The sequence below is a fragment of the Drosophila pseudoobscura genome, chromosome 2 (assembly GCF_009870125.1).
Source record: "Drosophila pseudoobscura strain MV-25-SWS-2005 chromosome 2, UCI_Dpse_MV25, whole genome shotgun sequence".
NCBI classification, from domain to species: Eukaryota; Metazoa; Arthropoda; class Insecta; order Diptera; family Drosophilidae; genus Drosophila; species Drosophila pseudoobscura.
Window position 1 is genome coordinate 733118 of NC_046679.1, and position 27698 is coordinate 760815.

At 48.8% G+C, this 27698-nt stretch overlaps 1 protein-coding gene across 2 annotated transcripts in view; it reads right to left on the bottom strand.

Annotated features, from left to right (window-relative positions):
• The window catches only part of sima (HIF-1 transcription factor component sima), a 64354-nt gene that overhangs the window by 3919 nt on the left and 32737 nt on the right, over positions 1–27698 (bottom strand). For both annotated transcript variants that reach the window (XM_001357610.4, XM_015183262.2), the window contains exons 8-11: positions 15636–16489; positions 10179–10639; positions 9286–10087; positions 7369–8066 (exon numbers count right to left, since the gene is read on the bottom strand). In XM_001357610.4, the coding sequence (XP_001357647.4) occupies positions 7369–8066; positions 9286–10087; positions 10179–10639; positions 15636–16489 (2815 nt within the window). The remainder of the gene's footprint in view (positions 1–7368; positions 8067–9285; positions 10088–10178; positions 10640–15635; positions 16490–27698) is intronic.

The following is a 27698-nucleotide window of genomic DNA, read 5'->3' on the forward strand; positions in this document are numbered from 1 at the left end:
CCGCAGTCAATAGAAATTGGCTTCGTCGCCCCGGGCTCTCGATTCGGCTGCTTGTGCGTGTTGCGTGCAGGAAAGGATTGCCCAGGCTGCCCCTAGATGCTCCCATTGATGTTTGCATTTTTCTGAGTCCTGCCCGAATCATGGCATAACGAGGAGAAATTGAAATTGAAAACTGGAACCCACCTGAGTGCCTTCTCGAAATCAATAAGCAATAAAGTTGAATAACTCACGCGCCAGTGGCAGCGGCAGTGGCAGGGAGACAATGTGGCGTATACGTAATGCAATTGTCGTCAGGCATATTTCCCCTTGAAAAGGACTGTGCTTGCGTGTGTCTGCTTTCCTGGTGGATTGCGTAGAATTTAATTTCGTCACAGCGTTCGTGTGTGACGAAAAGTTGTCATTTATTTACAGGCAAACGAGGCGAAAGATTTAAATTCTGCCTGAAAGTGAAACCCCAACCCAAGTCCCAGGACGAGCCCACACGGAGATAAGAGAGAAAGTTATCCGTGTGCTCGGCATACTTAAGTGCTCCTCTGGCGGGGCAGGCCAGGCGGCGGAAGGCAGTAATGAATTCGAAGCCAAGTACAGCCTGCCAGGACCAAGGCAGGACCAGTTTTGCTGACTTGATTAGCGGACAGCATCATTTATTCCAATCAAAAGATTTCAATAAATTGCCAGTCAGTCTCTCAGTCCCCGGGTCTCCCAGTCCCCAGTCAGGCAAATAGAACACACAATAGAGATTAATCAATTCCCTGGCTGGCATGGCATGTCCTGGTCCTGATCCTGGTCCTGCCTGTCAATACAAATATGCTATGCTGAAGGGCAGGGCAGGCCAAATATATATATGCACATAAATCGAAAAGCGGCAAAAGAAAAGTTGTAAACAGACTACTCCTTCCCCACCCCCCGCCCGCTGCCCCAAAATGTAGGTGCAAGAAAAACACACAATTTCCCCCCTTCGATTGGGGTTTTCTCTGTGCTGTTGACCGCCTCTATCCTGGGTTTTCCTCTGCCGAATACGATTGGAAGGCAGGATTCGCAGGGTTTCCGAGGAGGTGGTTTTTGCTTTATTGTTTTATTGGATTTACTAAAATATTTATTAAAAGTTTATTAAAATACTTTATAATCCAGATATCATATTCCGTATTCCATATTCCATATTCAGTATCGTATCGTGTTACATATCATATATATACGCATGTATATGTGTAAGTTGCTTGACATCTTGTATATCTGTATATGTATATGTATATTGTATAGGTGTATATGTATGTATAATATTGCATACTCTGCGGCGCTTAGCCTTACGATTCGAGTCTAATTCAAGGCTAGTTCCGCTGTCTACTCCGCTCTGTGCTTCAATTTGCGCTAACTTCTTGTGGGTGGAGGGAGGATAGGGGCAGGGGTCTCTGCGAGGTTGCGAGGTCTGAGGTATTCTCGGTGTCTCTTGCTTGGCACTGTGCGGCATGGGGCATGTGGCATGTGGCATGTGACCTGTAAGCTGCTTACTGCTGACGGGGCACAAATAATTGTTGCAAATTAACTGGCCTGCAGAGGCGAAAGGGCCAACTGATTTGTTGGCATGGCAAATACAAGTAATGCCCCATGAAAATGACTCTTCATTTGTTCATGCTCTTTGACAAATGAGTGTTACCAGAGCCCCCGCCCCCGCCCCCGCCCCTGGCGAGACGAGTCAAGGCTCCAAGATAGAGCTAAAGTGGTGCCTGTGTGCCTGCCACCTGTTGATACGCCCATTCGCGAGCAATCATATTATAATTTTGCATAATGCCTGCACAATTAATCAGGAAGCCAAACGAGAGGTCGAGGTGGAGGTAGAGGTAGAGGCCCTGAATGAACTTCAAATTGACTGGGACATTCATATATGTATGTTAGCTGGATATACATGCTAGAAAGGAGCCAGGAAGGGCATTAATCAAAATCATCCAGCCGCCAAATCAATTGCAGAGGGGGGCCGGGGCCACAAAGTGCTTGTCACCTCCGACGTGGCTCTGGCTCTCCATCAGAGCAGCCCTTCAGCCAGACTTTGACATTGACTTGAGTTATGATGAGTGGGCTGAATCGTCGAGAGCTCGCTTCAGGGAAGGGATATGTCATGGGTGAATCGGTGTATGAGTGGCTGCTCCTCTCCTCGCCTGTCTGTCTGTCTGTCTTCATTTGCTAGCCAAAAATTACGGCCCAGCTAATAAAGCTGTGGCACAGTAAATCTGATTTGGGGACTTGGGGCGTGGCAGTAGACTTGATTTGTTCTCTCACAAAAATTTCACTAAAATGTACTTTGCGTTACTTTACTTTACTTTACTTTACTTGACTCTGAAGCATTTTCCGAGGTATGCAGGTTCCGGCTTTGTTTTGTTTTAGGCTATAAAAATGACACAACATTTAGTTTAGTTTAAATTAAGTTTTAGTTTTACTTTTACTTTACTTGCTCTAGGTTTGGTTTAGCTTTTAAGATTTAATTAGGTTAGTTTTTGGTTTTTTTTTAGTCATACTTGGGCTCTAGTTTAGCTAATCCTTTGCTATAAATGCGAGACACATACAACAAGATTTGGAGGTAGTAAAAAACGATTCGGCCCCACCCTTCGCATCCCCATTGGGGATGTATGTGTGGGGCACTGGTAATCGTACTGGTAATCGTTATCGTAATCGTATTTGTAATCGTTATCAAAGGGTCGCACAACATTCACTAAGAGGTGTACAATATTGAACTATCAAATGTCGGAGTAGGTATAGTGGTATAGGGGGGTATAGGGGGGTATAGGTGTATAGGGGGAATAGAGGTATGTATGTGTATGTATATTTTAGTTAAATGTATAATGTCTTTGTCGATGCGCTGGCATTGGCCTCCTTTAAACCGGAGGATGCACGAATGCATGTATATGTGTACACGAGGTAGTATGTGAGTGCCGCACCGCTCGAGCGCGCTCGGGGGCCGCGGTCTGCACGATCGTACTTATACATGTACTGAGGTATTTGTGGTATATTTGTGGTATTGTATGTACTTTCTGTTCGATCTCTTTGCACTCCGTGTCGATAAAGCTATCTATCCACTGCTTTCATTGCTGTTCTGCTCTCCATTCTCATTCCCATTCCCACTGCCACTCCCACTCGCACTCTCTTTCCTATTCCTTTCCCATGCCTTCAATTCATTTCCTTCTCTGTGCCATACGTAACGCGAAAAATTTCAACTAAATGTGGGACTGGGGATCGTCGTGATCGCCTAAACATATGAAGTCGTTAATGTTATTGTTATCGTTAGTCGATTCAAATTTGACTTGCTCTGGGGATCGTAATACTATCGTCTCGATATCCTATCCCATATCTAATATTAGGCAGATTAGTTTTTAGTTTAGTTAAAGCCACATCGATTAATTTTGAGAGTTCTCTAGCTTACTGTCGGTTCTCTGGTGTTACATCCCTATCCCTATTTACATCTCCCAGGACTTCCTGCTTAGATCTATGTTTAAGTTTCGAGGTTTGTATATAATTTTTGAGAGTTTTCGGCTCACAGTCTTTTCGGGCTATAATAATTATTCAAATACTCTCAAATCCGCCTGGATCTGGGTTTAGCTCTGACTAAATGATTATCGAGAGGAATATATCGTAGTACATGCTAATTGTCTGTATATATGTGTTTATGTACCTATATGGTATGTGTACGGTATTTGTCTAGTTAGTTGCTTCTTCTTCTGATGCTCCTGGTGCTACGTACAGGACTCGAGGATTGCTTTTCAATTTGTCTAAATGTTCTAATCTTAGTCTCGTATCATCTCGTCTCGTCTCGTCTCGGGGGTTCCTGCTAACAGTATAATTTGCTATAATTTCTGAGCTGATTGCGAGAGAACACGCTTGGCTTCATTGTGTTTCGTTGAGAGTTCTTTGAGGGCTGTTCCATTCCGTTCCGTTTCGTTTCGTTCCGTTCCGGAGGTAGTTTCGGTTTACAGTACTGCGGGTGGGTGCCCGCGAGGTAGTTTCGGTTCGGTTCCGATCTGTCTGTCTGTCTGGCAATTTCTCCTATGAATTGTTCTATTCTGACCAGAGAAGCCTTCTCCTTGAAGCCTCCACTCCACTCCAATCTGCTCTGGAGCCGCGCAAACAAAACATACAACAACAACAAAAAAACTAAGAAGAAAAAAGAAGAGAATTAATGTAAATAAGGCATAGAGCGCCCCCAAGTAGGCAGCAAATATTTGTCCAAGCACACACATGTGTCACAGGATAATGCAAATTGGCCCGGGTCCGGTCCCGGTCTCGGTCCCGTTCCCGGTCCCCGACAGCATGTTGCAAGTGCCGCAGCCAATTAGGGGAAGCGGACGATTCATTAGTGCAGGCCATACCAGTAGGCACCATCGCAGCCATGACGCACAAGTGCGAGCCTGTGCCGTGTGCCTCTGCCGTGTGCCTCTGCCACTGACTGGGCTGGGAAGCTCGTGTAGCCCATAAAACCAACGGAGCAGCGGAGCCGCCCAGCCCGGGTGCCCGAAAACATAAGAGACACGTGCCGCAAAACAGAAAGAGCGACTGAGGCTGAGGCAGAGGCAGACGTAGAGGCAAAGAGCGTTGGCGGTTGCTCTCTCCTTCGGCCCAAACGGAAAGTGAAAGTCAAAGTGAAAGCGAAAGCGAGAGCGATGGAGAGTGCGAGTGAGCGAAGAGCCAGAGCTGTGTCAGCTGTGTGCTCAAAAAAAGGAAAATAAAAGACCCGGAGGATAGACACAGATGAGAGTGGGAGTGGAAGTGGAAGTGGGAGCTAGGACGTGGGGAGTGGGCCTAAGAGAGGTGCAAAATCAATACGGATACGGAAGGGAAAATCAAGCGGGAATGCGACACGCGCTGGAATGCTAATGTGCTGCCGGGCATGGAATCCCAGGCAATCCCAGGAATCAATGGCCCGACTAAAGTAGTGTCAATAGTGTAGGAGGCCGCTGCCTTTCGCTCTGACATTTTAAATTCTGGCAGGGATGGCAGGGAGGGCAGGGGAGGGACAATCGTACGATTGTACACTATTTTCCATCTGGATATTTATGATTTCGGGACTCGTTTTCGGGTGCCGGCTCTAGAGGGTGCTCTATCCAGCTGGAGGGGAAAAATGTGCGTCAGACACGCCATGGCCTGCCAGGGCCAGGGGCAAAGTTAATTAAGCTGGTAAGCCAGGGAGGGAGAGGGAGAGGGAGACGGAGGGCAGGGGGCCTGGCGACACAATGGGAACACAAATTCGTTGTGTAACAGGGACCCCGACCTCTGAACCCTCCACTCGACAGAGTGGAATGATGTATGTAGGTCAGTACGTGGCCCAGTGCAGAAAATCAATAAAAGATTTTTGAAAATATTTAAAGGAAGGAAAATCAAAACAATTACGTATAACGGTTTCTGGTTTTTGGTTTTTTGAAAAATCACTCCTTCGTTTATGTGTGTGTGTGTGTATTAAAAGGCTACAAATAATAGAAACAAAAACAAAAGGTCTACAAACTAAATTACAAACGAATCAAAGGCTTCTGCTCCGCGCGGGCGGTGTCCGTGTCGGAGTCCGAGCCGTAGCCGGAGCCGGAGTTCGGAGTCCGGAGGCCGAAAGTTAAAGCTTCAGTGGCGACCCGAGGTTTGTTCTAAATACGCTCTATTATTTTCACTATAGTATGTATATATCGTATGTCTAGAGGTATTCGTATCTATATATATGTATATGCCGTTGGGGGATCTGCCCAGCACGAGGATTGTTCTTTTAATTGCTAATAGTTGCTAAAACGTATGTATATATATATCATATATGGATGTATATATAGGTGTACATGTGAGTGTGTGTGTGTCTGACTCTTCACTAGAGAATTAGTGCACAGAATTGTTGTCTTCTAGCTTAAGGTGAAGTGTGTTGTGTTGTGTTTTCTTTTCTTATCATTTTCTTTTGTCTTAGTTTCTTAGTTAGGGATTTCCCACCTTCTTCCTCTCTCTCTTGGTTTTTTGTACGTTCAGCGCTCGAATTTCAGGGTTCAATTTTGTTACTCTTTGCGTTTCACAAATCTTGACAATTTACACAGTTTTCGTTTACAGTATTCTCATTCTTTCAAACAAAGAAAGAAACAAACAAACAACGAAAAAGGCCAAAAATGAGTTCGAATCAAACGCTGTCCTGTCTTGTCCCTATCTCTATCTCTGTCTCTGTCTTTCTGTGACCTGTCTCCATCCTCCTTTTCTCGTACCTCTCTTTTCCCTCAGTCCAACTGCTTATACATGTAACAAATTCAGGATTCCTCGAACAATTTGAATAAGTCAATAGAAATCATAAGGTCAAAGGCTACAATACAGGGGGGATGACGATCCAGAATCAATAATCAAGAATCGATAATCAGAAACTCAAACAACAAAAGCAAATGCTATCACAGTAAAAAACTTAAAGTTGCCATATTTGAATTTTAATAGTTTACAATTTTATTGCAATTGTTTTACTCATTCGTCATCCGTCCTCCGTAATTCGTTCTCCGTCATGCGTCATGCGTCATCCTACGTCCGGAGTCTGCGATTTGCGATCTGACGATCTGTCGATCCGCCGTGATCTGTGATGCACTCGCGGTGGATCGATCTATCAATCGCCTTGCCTATGCCTACGGTTTTACGTTTTATTTTATGTACAACAGAGTAGTAGTGTTTATGCTCAACAGAACAGAGAAGGTATAACAACATGCTTATGGCGCTATGGCTTACGGCTTTCGGCTTACGGCTTACGGCTCTCAACTTAAAATGAAATCAACAAATCGCGCGCCAAGCTAAAACTTAAAGATTAAAGATACACGCGATACATCCTCGTCATCCGCTTCGCATCTGCATCTGCAGCTGCATTTGCATTCGCATTCGCATTCGCATCCGCAGCCGCATCAGCGTGCGCACTATTTTAAATAGTCTACAAATTTATAATTTTAAAGTCCACGCTGCAGCTGCAGCTGCCACTGCCACTGCAGCTCTTACACATCTACGGCTAAACGTATCATCTAGGGCTATCATCTATCGGCTATCGACTATCGACTACTTCCTAGGTCTAAGGACTACACGAATAGAACGCCCCCCACTCTTTGAGAGGTTTGTTTTAGTTTTATATAAAATCGATCCATTTACAAAGACAAATTGTAGAAATGGGCTTGTCCGTGTGGTTTACGAGTAACTTAGCAGCTCCTTGGTTTAATCATAGCCTTGGCGTTGCCGTTGCCATTGCTTCCATTAGCTAATTGAGAGGCGGGTGAAGGTCTCCGGTCTCTGGTCTCTGGTCTCGCGACACTAGAACCTCTAGAGTCTGGAGTCTAGAGCCTAGACCTTGGCCAGCTGCTTCTTGGGCCGCATGGGCACAATGCAGTAGCCGGCACTTACGTCACGTCCGCTGACGAGGAGGTTCTTCAGCACCGAGTTCGACTGCTGCTGCTGCTGGAGCTTCTGCTGCTGCTTGCCCTCCGCGGTCTGCTGCCAGCGGTCGCCGGCCGCCCGCTTGCCAGCCAGCGTCTGCTGCTGGGCCGAGTCCTTGCCGATCAGCTGCTGTAGCAGCTGCGGCGACTGCACATCCAGGCAGATGGTGCCGCTCTTCAGGCGCTTCGATTCCACCGGGTTCCCCTGGCTCGTCTGGCTGTTCAGGTGACGCTTGCTTCCGTGCTGCTGCTGCTGCTGGGGCACAAGAATCTGCTGTATGGCTGGCTTTCCAAGGCGCTGCTGCTGCTGCGTCGTTGTCTGCTGCGGCTTGCTCTCCACCAGTCGAATGGTGGCCTTCGTGGTCACTGGCGCAATGCTCGCTCCGTTCAGCAGCTTCATGGTGGCGGTGGGCGCCTGCTGCTTGGTGGTCAGCATCAGCTCCTGCAGCTGCTCCTGCTGCTGCTGTTGCTGTTGCTGTTGCAGCATGCTCTTGTTGTTCTGAATGGTTATCAATGGAACGGCATTCAGGATGACGTTCTGCTGCTGCTGTTGGTGCTGCAGCAGCTGGATGGTCGTCGCCTTGCAGGGGGAGGACGAGGCAGCCGGACTGACGGCAGCCTCTGCCATGTTGATCTGCAGCAGGTCCCAGCAGTCCAGATTGGAGGCTAAAAGAGTCGGTCAGACATTCGTTAGCAAAATTATATTCTCAATAGGAACGGAAATGGAGATGGCAGGGGAAATGGAAGCGGGGATGGGGGCGTTGGGTGGTACATTCTTGTGGGATGTTGAAACATGCTGCCTAATCCCGGCCCCTGTTGCCGCTGCCCCCTCCTGGTGGTCGTCGGAGAATCGGAGACAAAATTAGTTCCTTTGCCCATGACATTGATGCTAATTTAAAACAATAATATTTTGCCTGCCAGCAGAAGAGGCAGACCAGAACAGAACAGAGCATTTCGCACATAAATAATCGAGAGAATCTTCTGAACCTGAATCTGAATCTGCAGATACAAGTGTACATATATCTGTGTATCTGTGCTGCGGCCTTTGTCTCCGTATCTTTCTCCGTGTGGCCACGTATCTACTCGAATAGAATAGATACAGTTTTGTCTGTGTGTGCGAGTGGCATAAATCAGGCAGAGATTAGCCGAAGGTGGAAATATCATAGAGGCCTAAAAGGCATCTGCCGCTGCCGCTGCCACAGCCACAGCCCCACCTGCCTGTCACATTTGGAGGCACTTGCAGTCAATACATCTGACAGGGCCATGCGGCTGCCTCCGACAGTGGCAGGCAGGCATCAATCACGGGCACAGCCCAGGATGGAGACCCCTCCCCCCTGCCCACTGCCTTTGACATGTGTCAAAGGTAAGAGAGCAATGTGTGAAAATTACGCAAAATCGTTTACAAAGCACTTCGCTCCCTTCAGAAGAGCCACGTCGTGGCTGCCTCGAAGGAGAACCCAAGAACGAGGGTATCGAATGGAATGGAATGGAAAAACTTGGGCCCCCATCAATTAGCTCTCCCGCAGCTCCCCCTCTGGCCGGCCGCAGTGACATCTTCCGCGACACGCAACAATATTTCTGAATATTTTCCTCCTCTATTTTTACATGTAGGCGTTGAAGTGCGTGTGTGGCGTGTTTCGGGTGTGGGTATGGGTGTGCGTGTGCGTGTGTGTGTGCGTTGGCAGCATGTCATAAAAAATAAAGCAAGCATAAAGTTTTTTCTGTTTTCTGTGGGATATTTTTAGCCTGGCAATGCCATCAAATTAGGCCTCTCCAAACCAGGAGGATCCCTCCCCAAAGCTATCCCATCGATTGTATCTATCTATCCCCAAACATGGACTGATGATGGTGATCTTCCGCCTGCATCCTCTCCCTTGATACTTACAATCCTTGCTGTAGTCATTCTCAAATGCATCCTCAATGGAATGACTCAGGCTGGGGGCCATCGGCACCTCGTACTTCTCCTTCTTGCACTCTGAGTTGCTGAGGCTGAGCAGCTGCTGCTGGCGTTGCTCCTCCTCCTGCTGCTGCTGCTCCTGTTGCTGCTGTTCCTCCTGCAACTGCAACTCCTGCTGCAATTGCTGGAAGCTGCGAAAGTCGCTGGTGGCCTCCTGCTGCTGATGCTGCTGCTGCTGCTGGAGACGCTCGGCGCACTCCTCTGCGGCAGGTCCGCCACTCCCTCCCAGGATGGAGAGCGTTCCGTTGCCCGTGCCACAAAGCAGGGCTGCCAGCTCGCTCGAGTCGGTGGTGAAGACTCCGCCGGCCTGCTGCTGCTGCTGGTGGTGCTGCTGCTGGTGCTGGTGCTGCTGCACTGGCGATGGCGACAGGGAGGACACTGTCGATGCGGGCGACGAGCACAATGAGTTGGAGAAATGCTGCTGCTGCTGCTGTTGTTGCTGTTGCTGCTGCTGTTGCTGGTTGTACTGGCTGTATGCCTGCTGCTGCTGGTGGTGGTGCTGCTGCTGTTGGAGCAGCTGCAACTGCTGAATGGCATCGATCTCCTTGGGCATGGATCCGTGCAGGTCCTCGGGCGGACACCACATGAGGTCCGTCTCCGTGAGCAGGGGCATGTCATCGCCCATCGGGATGTAGGGGGCGCGCATCCCGAAGTCCACGAACGAGAAGTCATCCTCCTGGGTCAGCGAACTGGGGCTGCACAGCGATGGCAGGCTGCTGTCCTCGGGACTCTGCAAAAATGAAAGGAGAAAAGCGTTAGCAATTGCCATTGGAAATCCTCTAGACCCTCCTTATAGCAGGTAGGGTTAGGTCTACACCCACCTTCGATGTGATGCTGGGCGAGTGGAGATGCTGGGAGCAGCTCGTGTCGTTCGACTCCTCGCGGTAGTTGAACAGCGGATCGATGTTGCTGCTGCTGCTGTTGCTGTTGTCGTGATGCTGGTGCTGATGCTGGCTGTTGCTCTGGTGGCTGGGAGTGCTCCCGTTGGAGGCCCCTGCTGCTGTGGTCACCACTTCTGTGGGCGTGAGCGGGCTGAGGGGACTGCTGGCGTAGCTGCTGCTTTGGCTGCCGCTGTGGCTGTGGCCGCTGCTCCTCTGGTAGTGGGGCGCCACGCTGGCCGTCGTCGAGCAGGTGGTCGAGTCCAAGGAGTTGATTTCGTCCGGCAGCAGGCAGGAGCTCATGAGGCCCACCAGCATGTCGCTGAAGGGCGTCATCTCGTCCAGCTGGATGCAGGCCGTCGAGGCCAAATGGTGGGACAGATCGTCGGGTTCCTCCTTGAGCACTGAAATAGCGATAGAGACAGAGATTTGGTTAGTATCGGTTTCTCCTGGTTTTCTCCTGCTTCTTCGATGCTAGAACTCTCTCAATTCGGTTTCGGTTTCGGCGTTGGTTTGTCATCTACGCATACATTTTGTGGCTGTTAATTAATGGAACCCTTGGCCATTGCCGAAAATTCATTTATCGCCAGAGCTAGTGCCCGTGCTAGTGCCAGAGCCAGTGCTAGAGCCAGAGCTCTGCTCTAATTGACAGCTCGTCTCAATTGAATCTAATTGAACGCGTTTCCTCCGTGAATTAGTCGCCTAGTCGATGGTTGCCACTGGCACTGCCCACTACCCACTGCCCCATCGAATCGAAATCGAGCCATGATTTTTATGGCTCTCATAACTCTTCCGCCCCTCTGGCACACAGGGAGGGAGCAGGGAGGGAGGACTCATTAATCAGCATTTTGGGGCAGCGCGCTATCAGCAGCAGCAAACCCCTTTGACGCACACGGAAAAAGTGCGGACAAAGCAAACAGAAAATAGAAAACAAATCGGAGAATCTCCGAGGAGGGAGGCTGCATCCTATTATTCTTAGTGATTTTTCCTGAATTAAATAACTCTCGTGAGGGCATCAATCCGATGCGATTGTCAAAGGTGCACGGCGCTTATCATCTGCCAGAAAGCCACCCCTGCGCTGCCCCCCGACCCCCCGACCCCTGGGACTCAGATTCATTCGCTTGGGATGCGGCTCTCGCGTCACGAGCATCTGACCCGATCCCCGCTCCCCGATCCCGGTCCCCTCTATCAAACAAACCAATAGTATTATATGGTGTATATGCTAATAAAACTGGTCTCAACCGCCTCGGCGACTATTAAGTTGCAATGGCAGACCGCAGGCCAAGTAGAATTTCAAATGCATTCGTGAGTGTATTCGTGAGTCTATGGACAGGAATGTGAGTGCATTGCAGGGGGGCTTACTTCTGTGGAGTGCCATAAATCCCTCTGACAGCGGCACCATCAGCAGCCATATAAGCAGAAGCCTATCGTGCTCTCTCCCAGAGTGGATTAGCCAGCTATCTGTTTTCTGCCCACACACAACTCTCCAGGCGAGTACTGTACATATATCTATATACATATGGTAGCAATAAAGATCCGATTATCTGTAGGGCTTTTTAGGGATGGGGTAGGGTGGTGGAACACTCATTCTGGGACTGGGACTGGGACTGGGACGGGACCTGGGACTGGCACCTGGAACCTGCGACTGGCACTTGCTCTTGCGGTCGCTGCATTCGACACAAACAAATTAATTAACAATGCACGCCTAAAGGTGGTCTCCCCCTGCACCTGCCCTTGGGGCAGTACCCGGCACTGGGCACCCGGCAGTGTATTTGTGACTTGTAATTATGGCACTCGAGTGCTATTCAAACGCTGGCATCGCCGCTGTCGCCGAGGCTTTTGCGGAAAAAACAACAGAAATTATGGCGTATGATAATGCAAAGCCCCCCACCCCCACGCCCTCCTTAGACTGCCCCTGCCCCCTGCCGATCCCTCAGAATCGAGTGCAGTTCATGAAATGTGCAAGGCCGCATTTAGCGGCTAACTAAATGGCTAAATGGGCCTACAACGACGACTCGTAGAGAGATGAGAACAGGCCGAGGCTGGAGGCTGGAGGCTGAGCCGTGACTGCAACGGCGACTGTGGCCATCACCCAGTGAGTGATTCAATCGCCCAATCGAATCGAATGGGAGCCAGCAGCATGCTAGCATGTGAAAGGCATCTCTGCACTTGAGCCACATTCGGTGGGGCTGTCTGTGCACTTGAATATCGTGTGGCGCGTGTACATATATTCGAAAGTTTTTTGGGGAGGGAACAGGTTGCCGCATTAACACACGAGACACAGGCACAGGCACAGATACAGATACAGATACAGATACATACAGCACAGACGGACCCGTGACTTGGGAGGGAAATCTTCAGATGATGGAAAGAGAGAACCCAAGCGAAAAACAACCTCAATTTAAATAAATTTATGTCATCATCTTTGCAATTGAAGAGCCAGCAGCTCCTGCTCCTCCGCTTCTCCATTCCTCCAATCTCGTGTCGTGTCGTGACGTGACGTAGTTCCAAATCAGAATCAGAAAAAACAAAGACTGAGACAGAGACAGCATCGAAAATGACTGCCGGACACTGGCACTTAAGAAGCGACCAAAGCCAGAGACAAAACGGGGCCACAGGGCGATGCCTTGGCGATGCTTTTTTTCAGTTTTGTTTTCCGTATGTAAGAGCCCAAAAAATATTGAACGATTACACAGCAGAGCCACACAGACGACTCTCAGACAATCAGCGATGGAGCGAGTGAAGCGGCGATGAACTTGAACTGCCGCACCGGGCCGGACAGCCCGTACGGGCCGTACAGGCGGGGTATTATCATCCCATCCCATCCCATTCCGTTAATGTGATTAGGGAAGGAGAAGAGTCTGTCCCTCTGCCTCTGTGCATGGACAGTCGTGTTGGACTCGTGCTAATCACGATAGGAGTGCGTTTACACGTCATGCCCCATCGATCCGTTGGAGCATAATGGCTGTCGGCCCCATAAATGCTATATTATTGGTCTATATTTATGGGCAGCAATGTGTTCAGCTTTACGTGTTCCTGTTTCTGTTTTCGTTGCTGCTTCTGTTATCGTTACAAATATTTGCTTTTGAAGATTGCGGATCGGATAACAGCATAAAGCAATTACAGTGAAGCTTCTGTTGTTGATTGTTTGCCCATGGATCTAGACTCTGGGCCGTAGAAGGAGGAGTATCTGTGCACCGGACTGCAGTGCCCTGCTGCCTTCGAGAGTATCTTCTGGACTGCAATCGCAATCAAACGCTGATTAGACGAGTGGAATATCTCAAGTTTGAGGGAAAGCAACCTGCCCATAGTTCTAGAACCATTCCAGAACCCCCTTCCTGATTCCCGAATCCGAAGCTGCAGACGAGACAAAAATAAAGCCAAAGTTGCTGCGGTGCGGCGTTTCCCTGTTTATTTACGTTCCACGAAACGAAAATAAATATAGCCAATGGCGGAGGGGGGGCGAAAGGTATCCGTATCTGTATCTGTATCGGTAGTATCTGCGGCAGGCAGCGCAAAATGTCAACAGAAAGCGAAAGCGATTAGGGGCAGAGGCAGAGGCAGGTCCCCCCTCCTTTCAGAAGAGAAGCAATTTCAAAAAATACCCAAAATTTGGGCAGCAGAGAGCTATGTGGCCAAGTGGCAAACGACGCAGGAGTGCGGTGCTGGAAGGGGAGCGGGAGCGGGACACATGCGAGACAGATCCGCTTGATCCATGGCCGGACCTTGGCACACGCGCCAAAACGTTCCTCTCTCTGTGGCTCTTTCTCCACTCTTTCACTCCCGCTGCGTCCGACGACAGCCGCGCATCGCTTAACATATTAATTGGCTCAAGTTAATATTCATATTTCGGGCTCTTGTCACCAGGCGACAGAAGCGTGCAAGTGGGAGCCCCAAAAAAATACAAAAAAATAGAAAAATAAAAAACAAAACAGAAAACAGAAAAGAAAAGAACACAAAAAATAAACCACACACAAATTCTCTCGCCACCAAAAAAGAATATCTAAAATTTTCCAATGGCCTTTCGGATGCTGCCACACACACAATCGGACAGAGCAGAGCGGAGCAGCAGAGTATTTTTCCACAGCGTGAGATCTGACGGATTGATCCTATAAGATAAATTATTTCAATTCATCGGGGGGTTACATCGAGAGATTCATTGGAAAAGATTCATGTTACTGCTTAGAAACTGCTTTATTTGCTACTATTTGTACTCTTAGTACTGCTTGTACTGCCTACCAGCCTCTTCCTAGATTCCTAGACTGCTTGTTATGCTTTACCCTCTGCTTCCCAGCTGCCCAATACTATTCAGAGCCTGATCTACTGCTTGCATCTTAGCGGGATCTACTGCTTACTTTATTCCATCGATAGACACAAAAAAGGGACCCCAGCGGATACTCTTGTGTCGATGGGCGATCTTTAAATGTATCACATATTATGGGAAGCTGATGCATATGCATATCGGGTCGATTGCATCTGAATTGTTATTCTATTCGAATACGCTGCGTATGCGTAATGTGCCGGCTAGCATGACATAAGAGGGGCTGCCGCCGCTTAGAGCCGGAAAATGCACTGGCAACCGGCATTCGGTTGAGTGAGGAGTGGAACCCACTATATACTACTCGTTTATATGGCTTTATATACATATATATTATGCACTTATCAGGCGAGGCGAGGCGAAGCGAGGCGAGGCAACCACTGAACATTGTTTACTAAATGCAGTTCTTGGGGGGCGTGGCGGGGTGGAAAGCGGGGGAATGGGAATGTGCTGTGTTGTTGTCTTTACAAGTAAATAGTTTTATTTGCGCAAATTGCGGCCAGAGTCAGGCACTGGCAGATAAGCAGAAAAACCAGCAAACCGACGGACTGATCGCCAGAGCGACGGACGGACTGAGTGACTGAATGACTGACCAATCAACCAATCGACGCTGCCTCAGGGGGTTACGACAATGCGTCAAATCACATCAAATAGCGCGCGTCACTGCAAAAGTTCTGCCCCTCGTTGCCCCGTCCCGCATTTATGCATAGAATCTATAAACAACAATCCAAACGATAGAGGCAGAGGCGCAGGCAATACATATGAATGAGCTGTTGTTGTTGTGGAATGTGTGTGCGTGCAAGTGTTGGTGAACGTCAATGAGTGTTGGTGAGTGCTGGTGAGCGGCGATACGTTGACTCTTTAGCCTTGAACGCAGCACTGCACCTGATGCATTTGATGGATGTGTACTCGTACTTCATGCAATGCTTTCTACCCTTCCGCTTATCTTGCTATCAGCGTATCAGCGTATCAGCGTATCAGCCGGATGATCCCCAACCGAATTGAGTTCGTTCTAAATACATTTAAAAAGTGGATTAGCAGAGTGGTTTAACTTGCGACGGGTGTGTCGCTGGGATACTCACTTGTTAGGCCTCGTCCATCGTCAGCGAATGATAGGAATCCCTTACTCATATCTTGAGTCGCTTGCAGGTTCTGCTGCTGTGGCTGCTGCTGATTGCTCGACGAGAGAATCGCTGCCGTTGCAGTTGTTGTCGGCGGCAGAGTGGGCTCTGCTGTTTTCTTGAACCCTGCCCCTCCACCTGCTGCTGGGGATATGGATATGGCTGGTGGGGTGAGAGGTGGCGCCGGACTGGGCCGGAACACCGAAGCAGTCACCGACTTGGGGCGCTTCTCCTCGATCCGCAGGCTGCCGCCGCAGTTGCTGTTGTTGTTGTTGCTGATCAGCTGTGATGTGATGGTGCGGGGACCCGGCGAGTGGTTCTCTCGCTTGATGTGGAGTTCTTCTGCCTGCAGTTGTTGTTGTTGTTGGTTGGTGAGTGGTGTTGCTGTTTCAGTTGTTGTTGTTGTTGTTGTTGCTGTTGGTGGGTTGGTTGCAGCAGCAGCAGCAGAAATTTCGGCTGGAATTGGAGTTTTCTTTGCTGCCAACAGCTCTGGCTCTGGATCTGGCTCTGGATTGTTGTTGATTTCCGTCGCCGATTCCTCGCTCACAATCGAAATCGGTATCGGAATCGATTGGGGCTTCTCCTCAAGCTCTATTGGAGCTTCGATTTTCTTAGCTGTTTCGCAGTTTGATGTTTCTTCCTCTGATGCTGTTGTTGTTGCTGTTTCTGTGGTGTTGTTTTTGTTGTTTTTATCGATGTCAGATGATGCTTGTTGGTGTTGTTGTTGTTGTTGTTGTTGTTGTTGTTGTTCCTTTTGCTCACTTGCCGCCGTTTGCTGAGCGAGTGAGTAAATCTCATGTTTGTTCTCAAGATTACTGCAAGAATGACGAATCGAAGCGCGTTTCGAAATGATTTATATACTTATAGGGTATGCGATATGTCGGTTCTTTTGCGTTCTTTTTGTTCATTTGGTTTTCTTTTCGCGTTTGCACTCGTTTGTTACACCCACAGGCACCGAGAAAAGCGCGCGATACAGTCGGGGCAGATATTTTCGTATCTCGGAAATGTATGTGCTTCACAATGTATCTTCCAACAAAGTATCTGTGCAGTGAGCACACAGAGCACACACAGAATCACACAATCACAGTCGCGTGTGGCAGCAGCTGCTACTGTGTGGCAGCTGCCTCGCACTCGTTCTCTGGTTAGTAATTAGCAATTAGCAGACTTAGAAATTAACACTAGGTCTCCCTCCCGCCCCCTCCAACGAGCCGAATTGAGCCACCCACACCCCCACCCCCACCGCACCCTGGAGGGTCGGATGTGTTGCCTAACTAAGGTCTCCCCTGCACCTCCTTAAGTCAACTGATTAACTAGTTAACGATGGACACGGCGGGCGGGGTCTGGTCTGGCCTGGTCTGCCTGGCTTCCCATTACTAAATTTCACAACCGCTGGAGCATTGGAAAATTTTCCTCTGCCGATAAGCCCCGCCAAGGCACCCGGTTTCGGGGTCACCCCCACACCACCATCCAATCGATCGAGAGCATGGATTCCACGCATCCAGCGTTCACCTCTTATCACTTATCCAGACACTCGGAATCAGAAGCGACGCGTTCGGGGAGCACTCGCCGGGCAGCCGTGATAGATAGCGATCGGAAAGGCACTGCTCGCACGGAAGGTGGGTGTGTCCGATGTCTCACAAGGCAATAGCACAAGAGCTGAAGGCTGAACCCTAGCAATCCCCCATTCCACCCCACCCACATTGATAAGGCGCCTGCCCCTCCGAATGTCAGTAATCTCTAAAGAGAGAGGGAGAGAGGACAGAGCACAGCAACACGGACACTCTTCTCGGCGTCTCTCGGCCAAATTTGATTGTTTTGCAAATGTTTTTTGTTGCCTGTCTTTGATAAGATAGTGCGCTCGCCTTCATGATCGGCCGACTAAGGCAGCTGCCTCTGCCCCTGCCCCTGCCCCAACCTCTGGGCTAATGGTCGTGAGGTGTGCATGCATGGAGCGGGTGAGTATCAAACGTTAGACGCGTGAAGCCCCCGTGGGGCCCCCGTGAAATCATCGTGGAATGCCCCGACCCGACAGCCCGTACTGATCGTGATAAAGGCGCCGGCCAGCACCACCACATCATCATCACACGATATTCACAGCTGAGCGGCTGTACGACTGAACGACTGACGACTGAACATTACGGAAAACACTCGATCGATCTATATTTGTGCGTCGGCGGCCTCAAGTGCTGGACATGATGAGGCGGAATATAACCAGCGACAAAACAACAAAACAACGGAATATTATTTATAATTTGAGATTTGAGACACAAAGCCCCAGCCCCAGACGGCAGTCGGAGTCGACGTTTTTTTTTGGGGGCTCGTCTCTCTGGTGAAATACCAGAAGTCCAGAGTACCAGAGCCACAATTCAGGGGCACCCTGGGGGCGGGATTCTTCGCGGAGGTGCGAAGTCATGTGCGACATTGAAGTGAAGTGAAGTGAGGGTTTTTCAATCTAGATAGATAGATAGCCCAGCCCACTTTAGTGGGTTCCCAATGTCATTCCGGGAGTTGTTGCGCAACCCGGAAAGAGTGGTGGGCGGGGGCAGAATCGATGGATCTGGACACACCCACCTGACACAGAACACACAGATACACATACACACAGATGCAGAACACAATAGCAGATACATCTAGATAATTGCTTCATCTTCTTTTGTTGTGGCGGGGGACGGGATCGCCAATTGTTGGCCGACTGCGGCTTGTGCCTGCTGCAACCAGTTAGAACCAGACACCGTTCCGTTCCAGGGCTGCTCCGAAAAGGCTTACATCACGTCATCGTAATTAGGCATCCACTCGAGCGGAGTGGGGAGCAGAGTGGGGCGGACAGTGGAGTGGGAATGAAGTGTTTGAGAAGTGCACCCACCAGAGGCTGATAAGTGATAACGGGACTATCGCACTATCGATCCCCAGAGCTTTTGAACTGTGGGCCCCCAGTCGCGATTCGCCCTGAGCCGCGTCAAAGCTGAAGTGCGGAGTCAGCGTCAGCGTCAGCAGCAGCAGCGGCAGCAGCAGCGCTGTTCGATCGCCTGATGTATGCGCCTTCCTGCTCGCGCTTTTGGCTTGGAAACAGCCCAGCACAGCTCTCCCTCTCTCTCACACACTCTCTGTGTGTGTGTGTGTGCAAATGCACAAATTAATTACCGTGTGCGAAGAGCGCAACTAAACGAAGTTTAAGTACAAGCAAATGGGAGAGAGGAGTGGAATGACAGTAAAACATTTAAGAGCACATTAGTAATGCATCGGCCATGCAAATAGATCTTTGAAATGAGAGGAGTGCAGTCGCAAGGGGGTGCGGGATGCTATGTAAATTAAAGCAACAATTTCTTATTGTGTAACAAATTGCGTCGAAGGCAGAGGCAAAAAAGAACAGAGAGAGGAGCATAACAGAGCAGAGCAGCGACAGAGATACAGAATCAGCGCCTATACAGACAGAGAGAGAGCGAGGAACAAAACAAGCAAGCAGACGACAACAAACAGTCAGAGACAGAGACAGAGACAGAGAGACATAAGCAGAGGAGAGGCTGTGTGTTCTTTTTTCTCCTCTTCCGCTGATTTCAATTGCAGAGAAATAACGTGTACACGCCTATAGTGGATCCGCTGCTCCCGCCACCCCTCCCCTCTTCCGACGCATGGACCAACGCAGCGTAAAATAGCAGTAATTGCGCTCTGTCAGAAGAGTCTGGTGTGTGTGTCGCTGTCCCTGTGTGTGTAGCAAATTGAATGAACGAAAAAAAGCCAGTAGCGTATAGTGGATAGCAGTAGGGGAGGGAGGGGGCTGGCAGGCACAATGGACCCTGAATTAAGCAGATCAAAAGAGCGCACAACCGACAGAAATTGAGGAGAATATGTTTACTCGGGGAGTTGTGTAATCAATTGGTTGGCCCCCCGGGCGAGCGGGGAGGGGGATGCACAACAAACACTGACACGGAACAAACACTGGACACGGGGGAAATCGGGGGCCAGACAGACCTCTCCACAGTTGCGTTGCACTCGCAATTAAACGCACACTTTACCTTTAATTAATTTCTATATTCTGGCATAAACAAATGCCAGCGCTCGCTCAGCAATTTTATGTAATGCAAATTTGCAAATGCAATGCGGCTGCTGCCCCGTAAAAGAACAAGAAACGAAGAAGAAAGACAAAACACACAGAGCTGCCTGTTCCGTGGAGCGGAGAGAGTGATTGAGAGAGGGGCAGAGTGAGGCCTACCAGGCGGAGAGAGCATTTTTGGACAACGGTAGAGCAGAGCAGCGGCTGAGGCAGCGGCAGCAGCGGCAGCAGCAGCGAATGCACGCAGAATGCAATCGCAATTGCAGGTTAGGATCGAGTGTTGTGTAAAACTTTCGACTCTTCTTCCTTTCTCCCCACTTTCGTTGGATTAAATTCTAAAACGCGCATTAAGATCGTTCTGAAGCGGCTTTTAGACCGAGGGTAACAAACGTTTGCATACACATTTCCAATATGAACCTGAACGCGGATCTGGATCTGGACATGGACGGACCAGAGATCAGAGCATAGCAGATCGTTGCTGATTTTGATAATCTCCTCCACACACACACACTCACACAGACACACACATAATAGCAGGCTGATTAAAATAGGAATTATATATACTTTAAGCTATATATTATCTGCACGAGTGTGTTTGTGTGTGTGTTTGTGTGTCATTCCACGCATAATAAAGTTTATTTTTGTCATTTTTTTTTTGTTTTTCTCTATGGCAATTTGTTTAATTTTTGTTTCTTGGTTTTAGAATTTGTTTTATTCCACGATATTCACATCACAAAATACAAAATTGGAACGCCTTTGCTCTTGATATTTTATGTAATTTATTAACTTTTTCGCCAGTTGAAATTTCCTAGCGGATCTTTACCTTTGATCGAAACTCTCTCTCTCGAAATTTCCTTTAATTAACTTTGCATTTCTCCCGTTCCGTTTACTATTTTCAATATTTACAGTTATTCTCGAATGCTTCTTGCGTTATTATTGACTTTTATATTTTTTGCACCAGTCGAGTATAAGTATGAGGGGGGAGGGACTCGCGCTTCGAATTTGTTTTCGATCTGATCCCGTTCCGATCCGATCCGTTGCGATTCAACCGATTCCGACCGTAGCTGGCGAAGTAAAAAACACAAACGTCAATCGACGATTGTTTTTAAGCACGACACGGCGACACGGCAGCCCGGAGTGAGTGGAGGGGGAGATAGAGCAGAGAGCAGCAGCAGAGTTTAGTTAATAGTTTTTAGCACACACCACACTCAGCGCACACACAGTTCCGTGGCAGCGTCCAGGTTCTGCTCTGCTCGAGAGTGTTTGTGTTGTTGGAGAGAAGTGCACGAAAAGTGTTTGCTCGGGTGCTGTGCTGGCGCTGCGGAGCGCTGCTTTGCTTAGCTTTTGCTTTCGAAGACCCAGAGAAGAATGAGTGGAAACATTTTTTGTATTTAAGTTTTTAAGAGAGAGTGCCGTGCCGCAGTCGCTGTCGCTGTCGCTGTCGAGGGCTTGAGTGGCATGTTTGGAGAGTGCTGCCGCCGATTCTTGACTGCGCAGCCGACACTTGGTATAACATGCTACTGGAATACCTTAACATAGATAACAGGGTGGACGAAGTTTAACAACAGTGTCGAAGGAAATTGTCGGGGGCTGTGCTATTGAGTGAAACGCCAGCGCAGGCCGCAGGCCGCAGCCAGCCCCAAAGCGTCGCGGGAGAACGCCAGCAAAAAGAGAGTGTAGCGCAGGAGAGCGGCGCCGGCGCACTCTCTTTGAGTGCCTATGCAGCGCTTGACTCATCGCTCGAGTGCGAAACGTTTGCCATCTCACACAACGTTTGCTATTTATTATTGTTTTTATGCCAAACAAATGTGTGCTCCGCACCGTTCCGCTCTGGTTTTTCTCCATCAGCTGGCTCTTCCTCTCTGTGCTGTCTCTCTTCGACAGCCGGAAGAGGCCACTAAAACTCAAGTGCGAGTGCGAGTGCGAGTGCGAGTGTGAGTGAGATTGAAAGCAGCGGCGAGTAGGTACGTAGGCCTCTAATCTGGCAAGCGGTAAACGTTGAACCCTGCAGGCCCACAGCTGATAGCCCGATAATGGGAATGGAGCGACGTGCACTGCTTGCCGTGCTGTTCCCGTCCGTCCAGAGGAGATACCACAGAGGCGCCTGAGAGTATGCCATCGGAGTGGAATCCCCCATAAAAAATGAGAAGGAAAGCAAAGGAGATCCATTCATATTCATCTCCATTGCTTTTCCAATTTCCCGTTTCGATGTAGGGGGTGCGGTCTGGTCTTTATTTCAAATTTCACAAATATATGAGACCTGCCAGTGGGACGACATTCGCTAATTTCGTCATAAAACTAGAGCCATTGCGTGATGGGCATAAAAAGGGACACAAACACACAGCACACAGATACAGCCACACAACCAAGGACGCAATAGGCTGGCAGGACGAACGAGGGAAATAAGAGAGAGCGAGTGAGAGAGTGAATAGATACAAGGCTCGACGGCACGAGAGCACTTTTACGGTTCGCCTTGGAAACGAAATAAAACTGTATATGTGTATAGGTGTGTGTGTGTGTGTGTTTCTTTCAACTGCAACACAATTTACACAACTTTCTGATGAAATCTCACGAGCCTCTTCGTTAAATGCTTCGTCATGAGCTGGAGGCGATTCCCCCACCCCACCCCACCCATTCGCCACTCAAAAATGTCAGAATCTTCCAGAGGCACAATACAGGCCCCAAACCATCTCAAACAAAGGTGGAAAGCACGACAAACAGAATAGAATGGAAATAAATTCCAAATCTTTATGCAGTTTCTGGCTCCCGTGTCGACAGAAATAAATTCGAATTATATTCGGGGGAAAGAATGTTTGCTACACAGCGAAAATGAACAATAAATAAACGGAGGCAGGCAGGGTGGTGCCATTTAATGGCCAAAATGCTTGAGAGAATATGCAAAAATCCGCACCGAACCGACAAGAACGGAGCAGAGCAGTATCGGGGCAGTATCTGGCGAGATGCTACCGAAAATTGTGATAAAAGTAATCCCAGAAATGCTTAAAATAGAAACAAAAACAAAAATGAAACTGAAATTCCCTTTTCCATTCAGAATCGATCCATTAGCGGCTCTTTAATGATTCTACAACAATATCGACGAGTCGAATATTATTCATTTCGAATTTCTGGACAAGATCATCGCAGTCCAGTTATGGCCTCCTGTCATCGCTTGGCATTTCCCGTGTCCCAGAGCCCGCAAAACATTCGCGGAAAAATCAAGTAAAAATAAACACAAAGTGTGCCAAAAGCAAACAAAACAAATAAACGAAAAGAAGCTAAGGAAAACCAGAAGACATCTTCTTCGCTGGAAGGAATTTTTCACCCCTTTTTCGATGGATGCTATTTGTGGCTGCTGCCACGGGAGAGTGCCTGCCACCGCAGACTGACGCTGACGCTGAAATGCTGCTGCAATTCCCCGTCTCTCCGGACCACAAGACCACCAGACAAATCAACTGTCGTCGGACTTCAATCACATTAAAATGCACGCTCCAGAGCCACGAAAAGGGCAAGGGAAAGGGGAAGGAGACCCGAGAATATGTAGTATATGACCCAAATAAATCGGGCCGATGATTGCAGGGCGTACAGATAAACCGGTCTACTATATAGTACTCGCCTTCCGAGACAGAGGTTGGCGTACCAGTACGAGTACGGGTATTATGTGCAATTTCAATTATCAGCGGGATCTCCCCCACCCCTCGCAAAGATCGCAAACTGCCGCATCATGCTCAATCGTCACCAGACAAGCCCCCAAATCGTTTGTGTTCCTAAACGGTAGCATACTACTCCACACACACACACACACACACACACACACACCCACTCCTAAGAATGACTCAAGAACGGTGACACAGGAATATGATATTGACTGGGGGAATGGTGGAATGGAAAGTTCTTCCTTATCGGAAAGGGAACTAAAGTTCGAATTACTATAAATACAACTTGGGCGCGCTCCCTCTCTCTCTCTCTCCCCATCTTTCTTAAGTGCAGCCTGCACTTGCTCTCTCTGAGTGGAAAGCTCGAGTTCTCTCTCTCTCTCGCTCTCTTGGCAGACAATCGCTTGTAGATCGAATCGCTTGGCTCGCTTGACAGCAAGACAGATGATGCCCAGATATCTGCCCACAACCAAATTCATAGCCATAGCCATAGCCATATCGAGAGTGTACATTGTATACTACTGAAAATCGATGGAATGAGAAAATCATTTGCGCAGTTACAAATCGGGGCAAATGTCTACCGGCCCCTCCCCTACTGTACTGTGCGCCATGTAAGGCATTTACTTGAGGCTGGAGAATTATTTCATAAGTTCCGCTGCCATTGCAGACCCCCCCGTTGACACGTAATTCTCCAAACAATTTGCGAAATATGCTCGATAGTATTCGTGAAACCGAAAGGGGCAACAGCGCAGACACAGACAGACCCACTCACGGCGTCGCGTCATCTAACAGATACACAAATACACAACAACAGTGCAGAGGTGGGGACAGACAGGTGCGAACGCATTTGGAATTCCGCAGAAAACCCGGTTAACTCTGTCTGGTGTTACGTGCCAGTAGAAGCATAAACTACTCCAGCTGCAAAAGAGAGAGCAATTAAGAGAGCGCGTTGGAGAGAGCGAGAGCGACCCAAAGAGTTGAGCAGCTTTACGATCGCGTGAGGAATGGAGTGGAATGGAGTGAGAATGGGACGGGGTGGGAGCGAGCAGGCGGCAGACCTGAATGTGTGCTTTTATTTGCACATATGTAGGTACATGCATGTGTGAGTGTATGTGCCGGCCGGCATCTGGTGAAACTGGTTTCCACGGGGCCAGGCGGCGTCGAGCACTTTGCAAAAAGTAAAACACGAAAATGAATAAAAATCCGCAAAATACAAGAAAAAAAGAAGAGATTTGGCAATGCACAGGCAATGGAACATATGATAAGGCAGCAACACATACGGGAGGCAGAGGGAGAGTAGGAAGAACACAGACAGAGAAAGGGAGAGAGAGAGAGGGAGCAGGCAGGCAAGCGGCAGACGGCTGAAATCAAATCAAGTTTTTTGTTTCTTTCTGCCAACGACAGGCAAAAGCCACACAAAAAAGGGAGAGAAAGAAAGAAAGAGAACAACAACGGCAATAGGGAGAATGACGAGGCACTCAAAGGTGGGAAGGGAGAGGGAGCAGATGGAGAATTAGAGGCACAAGCTGCTCCCACGATTAGAGGGGGGGAACCCCCCACGGAATGTGATGACGATACAAACGACAGATAAACGATGCGATAAATGATCAATCGGCGGAATATGTGTAGCTCAAAGTGTCTGGGCCGAACAGGTGTTTGTCCCCCCCTCCGAATTCGTGGGGCGTGGCAGAACACAGCAAAGGGGCTGCCACATACAGGGTGGGGCATTGGTCTCCTAATTATCGTTACATCGATACTTATCGATAAGCTATCAAGCAAAAAACGAACGCAAATCGACCAGAAAGGAAGGGCGTAATGGGGATTAGGATAATCCCCGTGTGCTACCAGTAGCCGTCGGAATCAAAGGCCAAATCTTTGTTCGAGAAATATTGATTTATCCTTTGTGATAATCTCAGGGCTTTTTTCAGTGACAGCAGCAACAGAAGGACGAAGGACTCGACCAACATGCCACTCAAGTGTTGACAACTCTCGGCGGGCGCGGGGGGTGGGGGTGGCGGCCCAAGTGGGGCGTGCGGGGGGAGGGTAGGCTATCGTTTACCCTGGCTATTATATATCACTTTTTGTGTGTGCCCTCAGCCAACAGACAGGCCGGAATCGGGAGCCTCCTGCGGCCCAGCTCCCTCTGCAAATGTATCTGTATCTTTCTCTCTCTTTGTCTGTGTGTGTGTGTGCTCCGAGTGTTTATCTAAATGCCGAGCAATAAAGCCAACAAAAGGTACAAAAGCAAGCCACAAAAAAGTGCGGAGAACGGGCAATCACTGAATGCCAACGGATGAGTTATAACAGAGATACAGACACAGACAGAGATACAGATACAGATACAGATACAGATACAGAGTGTAAGTATCTGTATCCGAGTGAATGGATGAGTGTGTGAGCACAGCAGAAGTGGCAAAAACTAACAATTATCATTCAACATTTGCCAAGCCAAAACAGAACCGGCAACACTCCGTAACGGAAGATTGATATGTATGTGTGGTGGGGGTCACACATCCACACACACATTCGCAGACGGCTGTCCATCTGTCCATGTGTCCATCCGTCCGTCTATCCGCCTGATGATGACGATAATATCATCTAATAATTGCTTATAAAAACAAATTTAAATTTAAAGCTTTTTGTGTTCCGATTGTTTGTCATGTGTTCTCGCCTTGCATTCTTTGTTGTTTTCTGTTTTCTGTTTTCTGTTTTTTGGTTTAATTCCAACAAATTAGTGACATAATGAAACGCTTAATTAAAATAACAAGCAACATTCAAGACAGCTGACACGCAACAGCAACAATAACAATCATAAGTTAAAATAACATTTATTCTAAACAATTTTCGGCAGGGCCATGATTGATGGCCGACACCGAGATGTGCCACAATTGAGTGGAGGAAATGGAGTCCATCAGTGGAGGCCCCGACAAAAAAAAAAAAGAGTCATCAAAGGAAAGCCATTCAGTCATTCAGTCCATTCGTTCGCTTATTCATTCTGTTAGTTAGCCATGCAGTCAGCCACGTCGTGGCCCATTGATTGGCCCATTCTCCCTCCCCTGTTCCCTGGTTCCAGGGCTGGGGCCTGGGGGCTGTGGGCTGGGGGCTGTGGGCGGCAGTGACCCGCGAATTAATATTAAATTTGTGTTATGCGCTGTCCAAACAATGTCTGGGGCACGGAAAGAAGTCCACGAATAATGGCCAACCGACACGCAATGGCCAATGGCCATCGGAGTCCGAATGTGGGAGTGCTGCCTCGGATCGAAACTACAATAAAACCAAAGTTTCGAGCCGCTGCCGGCAGGAACTTCCGTGGGACTCCCTCCCGGACATTCCAGACCCTGATTTATGCCCCACATTGCGGAGGGGGCCCGGGAAATTAATAAACTTTCCCGCAAATTGATAAGAAGATGAAAACAGCATCAGCATCCAAAAAAGGAAAAAAGGTCGTCCCAAAAAAAGGAAAACCCAGGAAGAAAAATCAAATAAAAAAAGGGAATCGAATGTGGCAGAACCCTCCTCCTGCAGGATGTGGCCGAGGCGTGGCATCCATCAAAAGTCACTCAAGAACATGTGTATTGTCGAGACAATGAGCGGGGGTCGGCCTCCACTCTCTCTCCACACTCTATCTCGCTTTCCTTCTCTCTCTCCATAGCCCGTGCGGGGGCGGCACTGCGAGTGGAAGCAACCCACGTGATTCCTATTCTGCCCCATTCGTCGTGGCAGCCCTCTCGTAGTTCGTAGTTCTGCATGTGACCAAAATACAGTTCTTTTTTGATGCCACGCGCTGCCAGCGCTGCCAGCGCTCCTTCCACCCTTCCGCGCGCTCGCCGCATGAGAAAATCCAGATGAAACTGAAAATGGGTTTCCACGTCTCGGCATCAGTCCAGAGACTGCGACGAAATTCATGTGACTCGCGATCAGCCACCGCCGGCAAGGCGAGAAGAGCGAGAGTAGTCGCCCTGTGGATACCCTGTAGAAAGCAGGCGAGAGGGAGTGGGCTGTCGCGCTGAGCCTACCCCGTTGAAGGGTAGCCATTCCACGGACGAAACGGAACGGCATGGAATGGAATGGAATGGAAGGGGCTTCGGTGACAAACACAAGCAGAAGGCGAGAGATTATTAAAAAATAATATTAGATTTAAGGCGAAAGCGTGGGAGTCCAGTCCCCGCCGCCCTCCCGCTGTACGGCAGGTCACATGTTGCAAGTGGCAGAAGCGAATAAATAAAAGAATTAATGAAAGAAAAAGTCCAAAGATTTATGCGGTTTGTCGCCTGAAAATTATCATTAATAAAAATAGCTTGATAGCGCGGAATTTCTTTA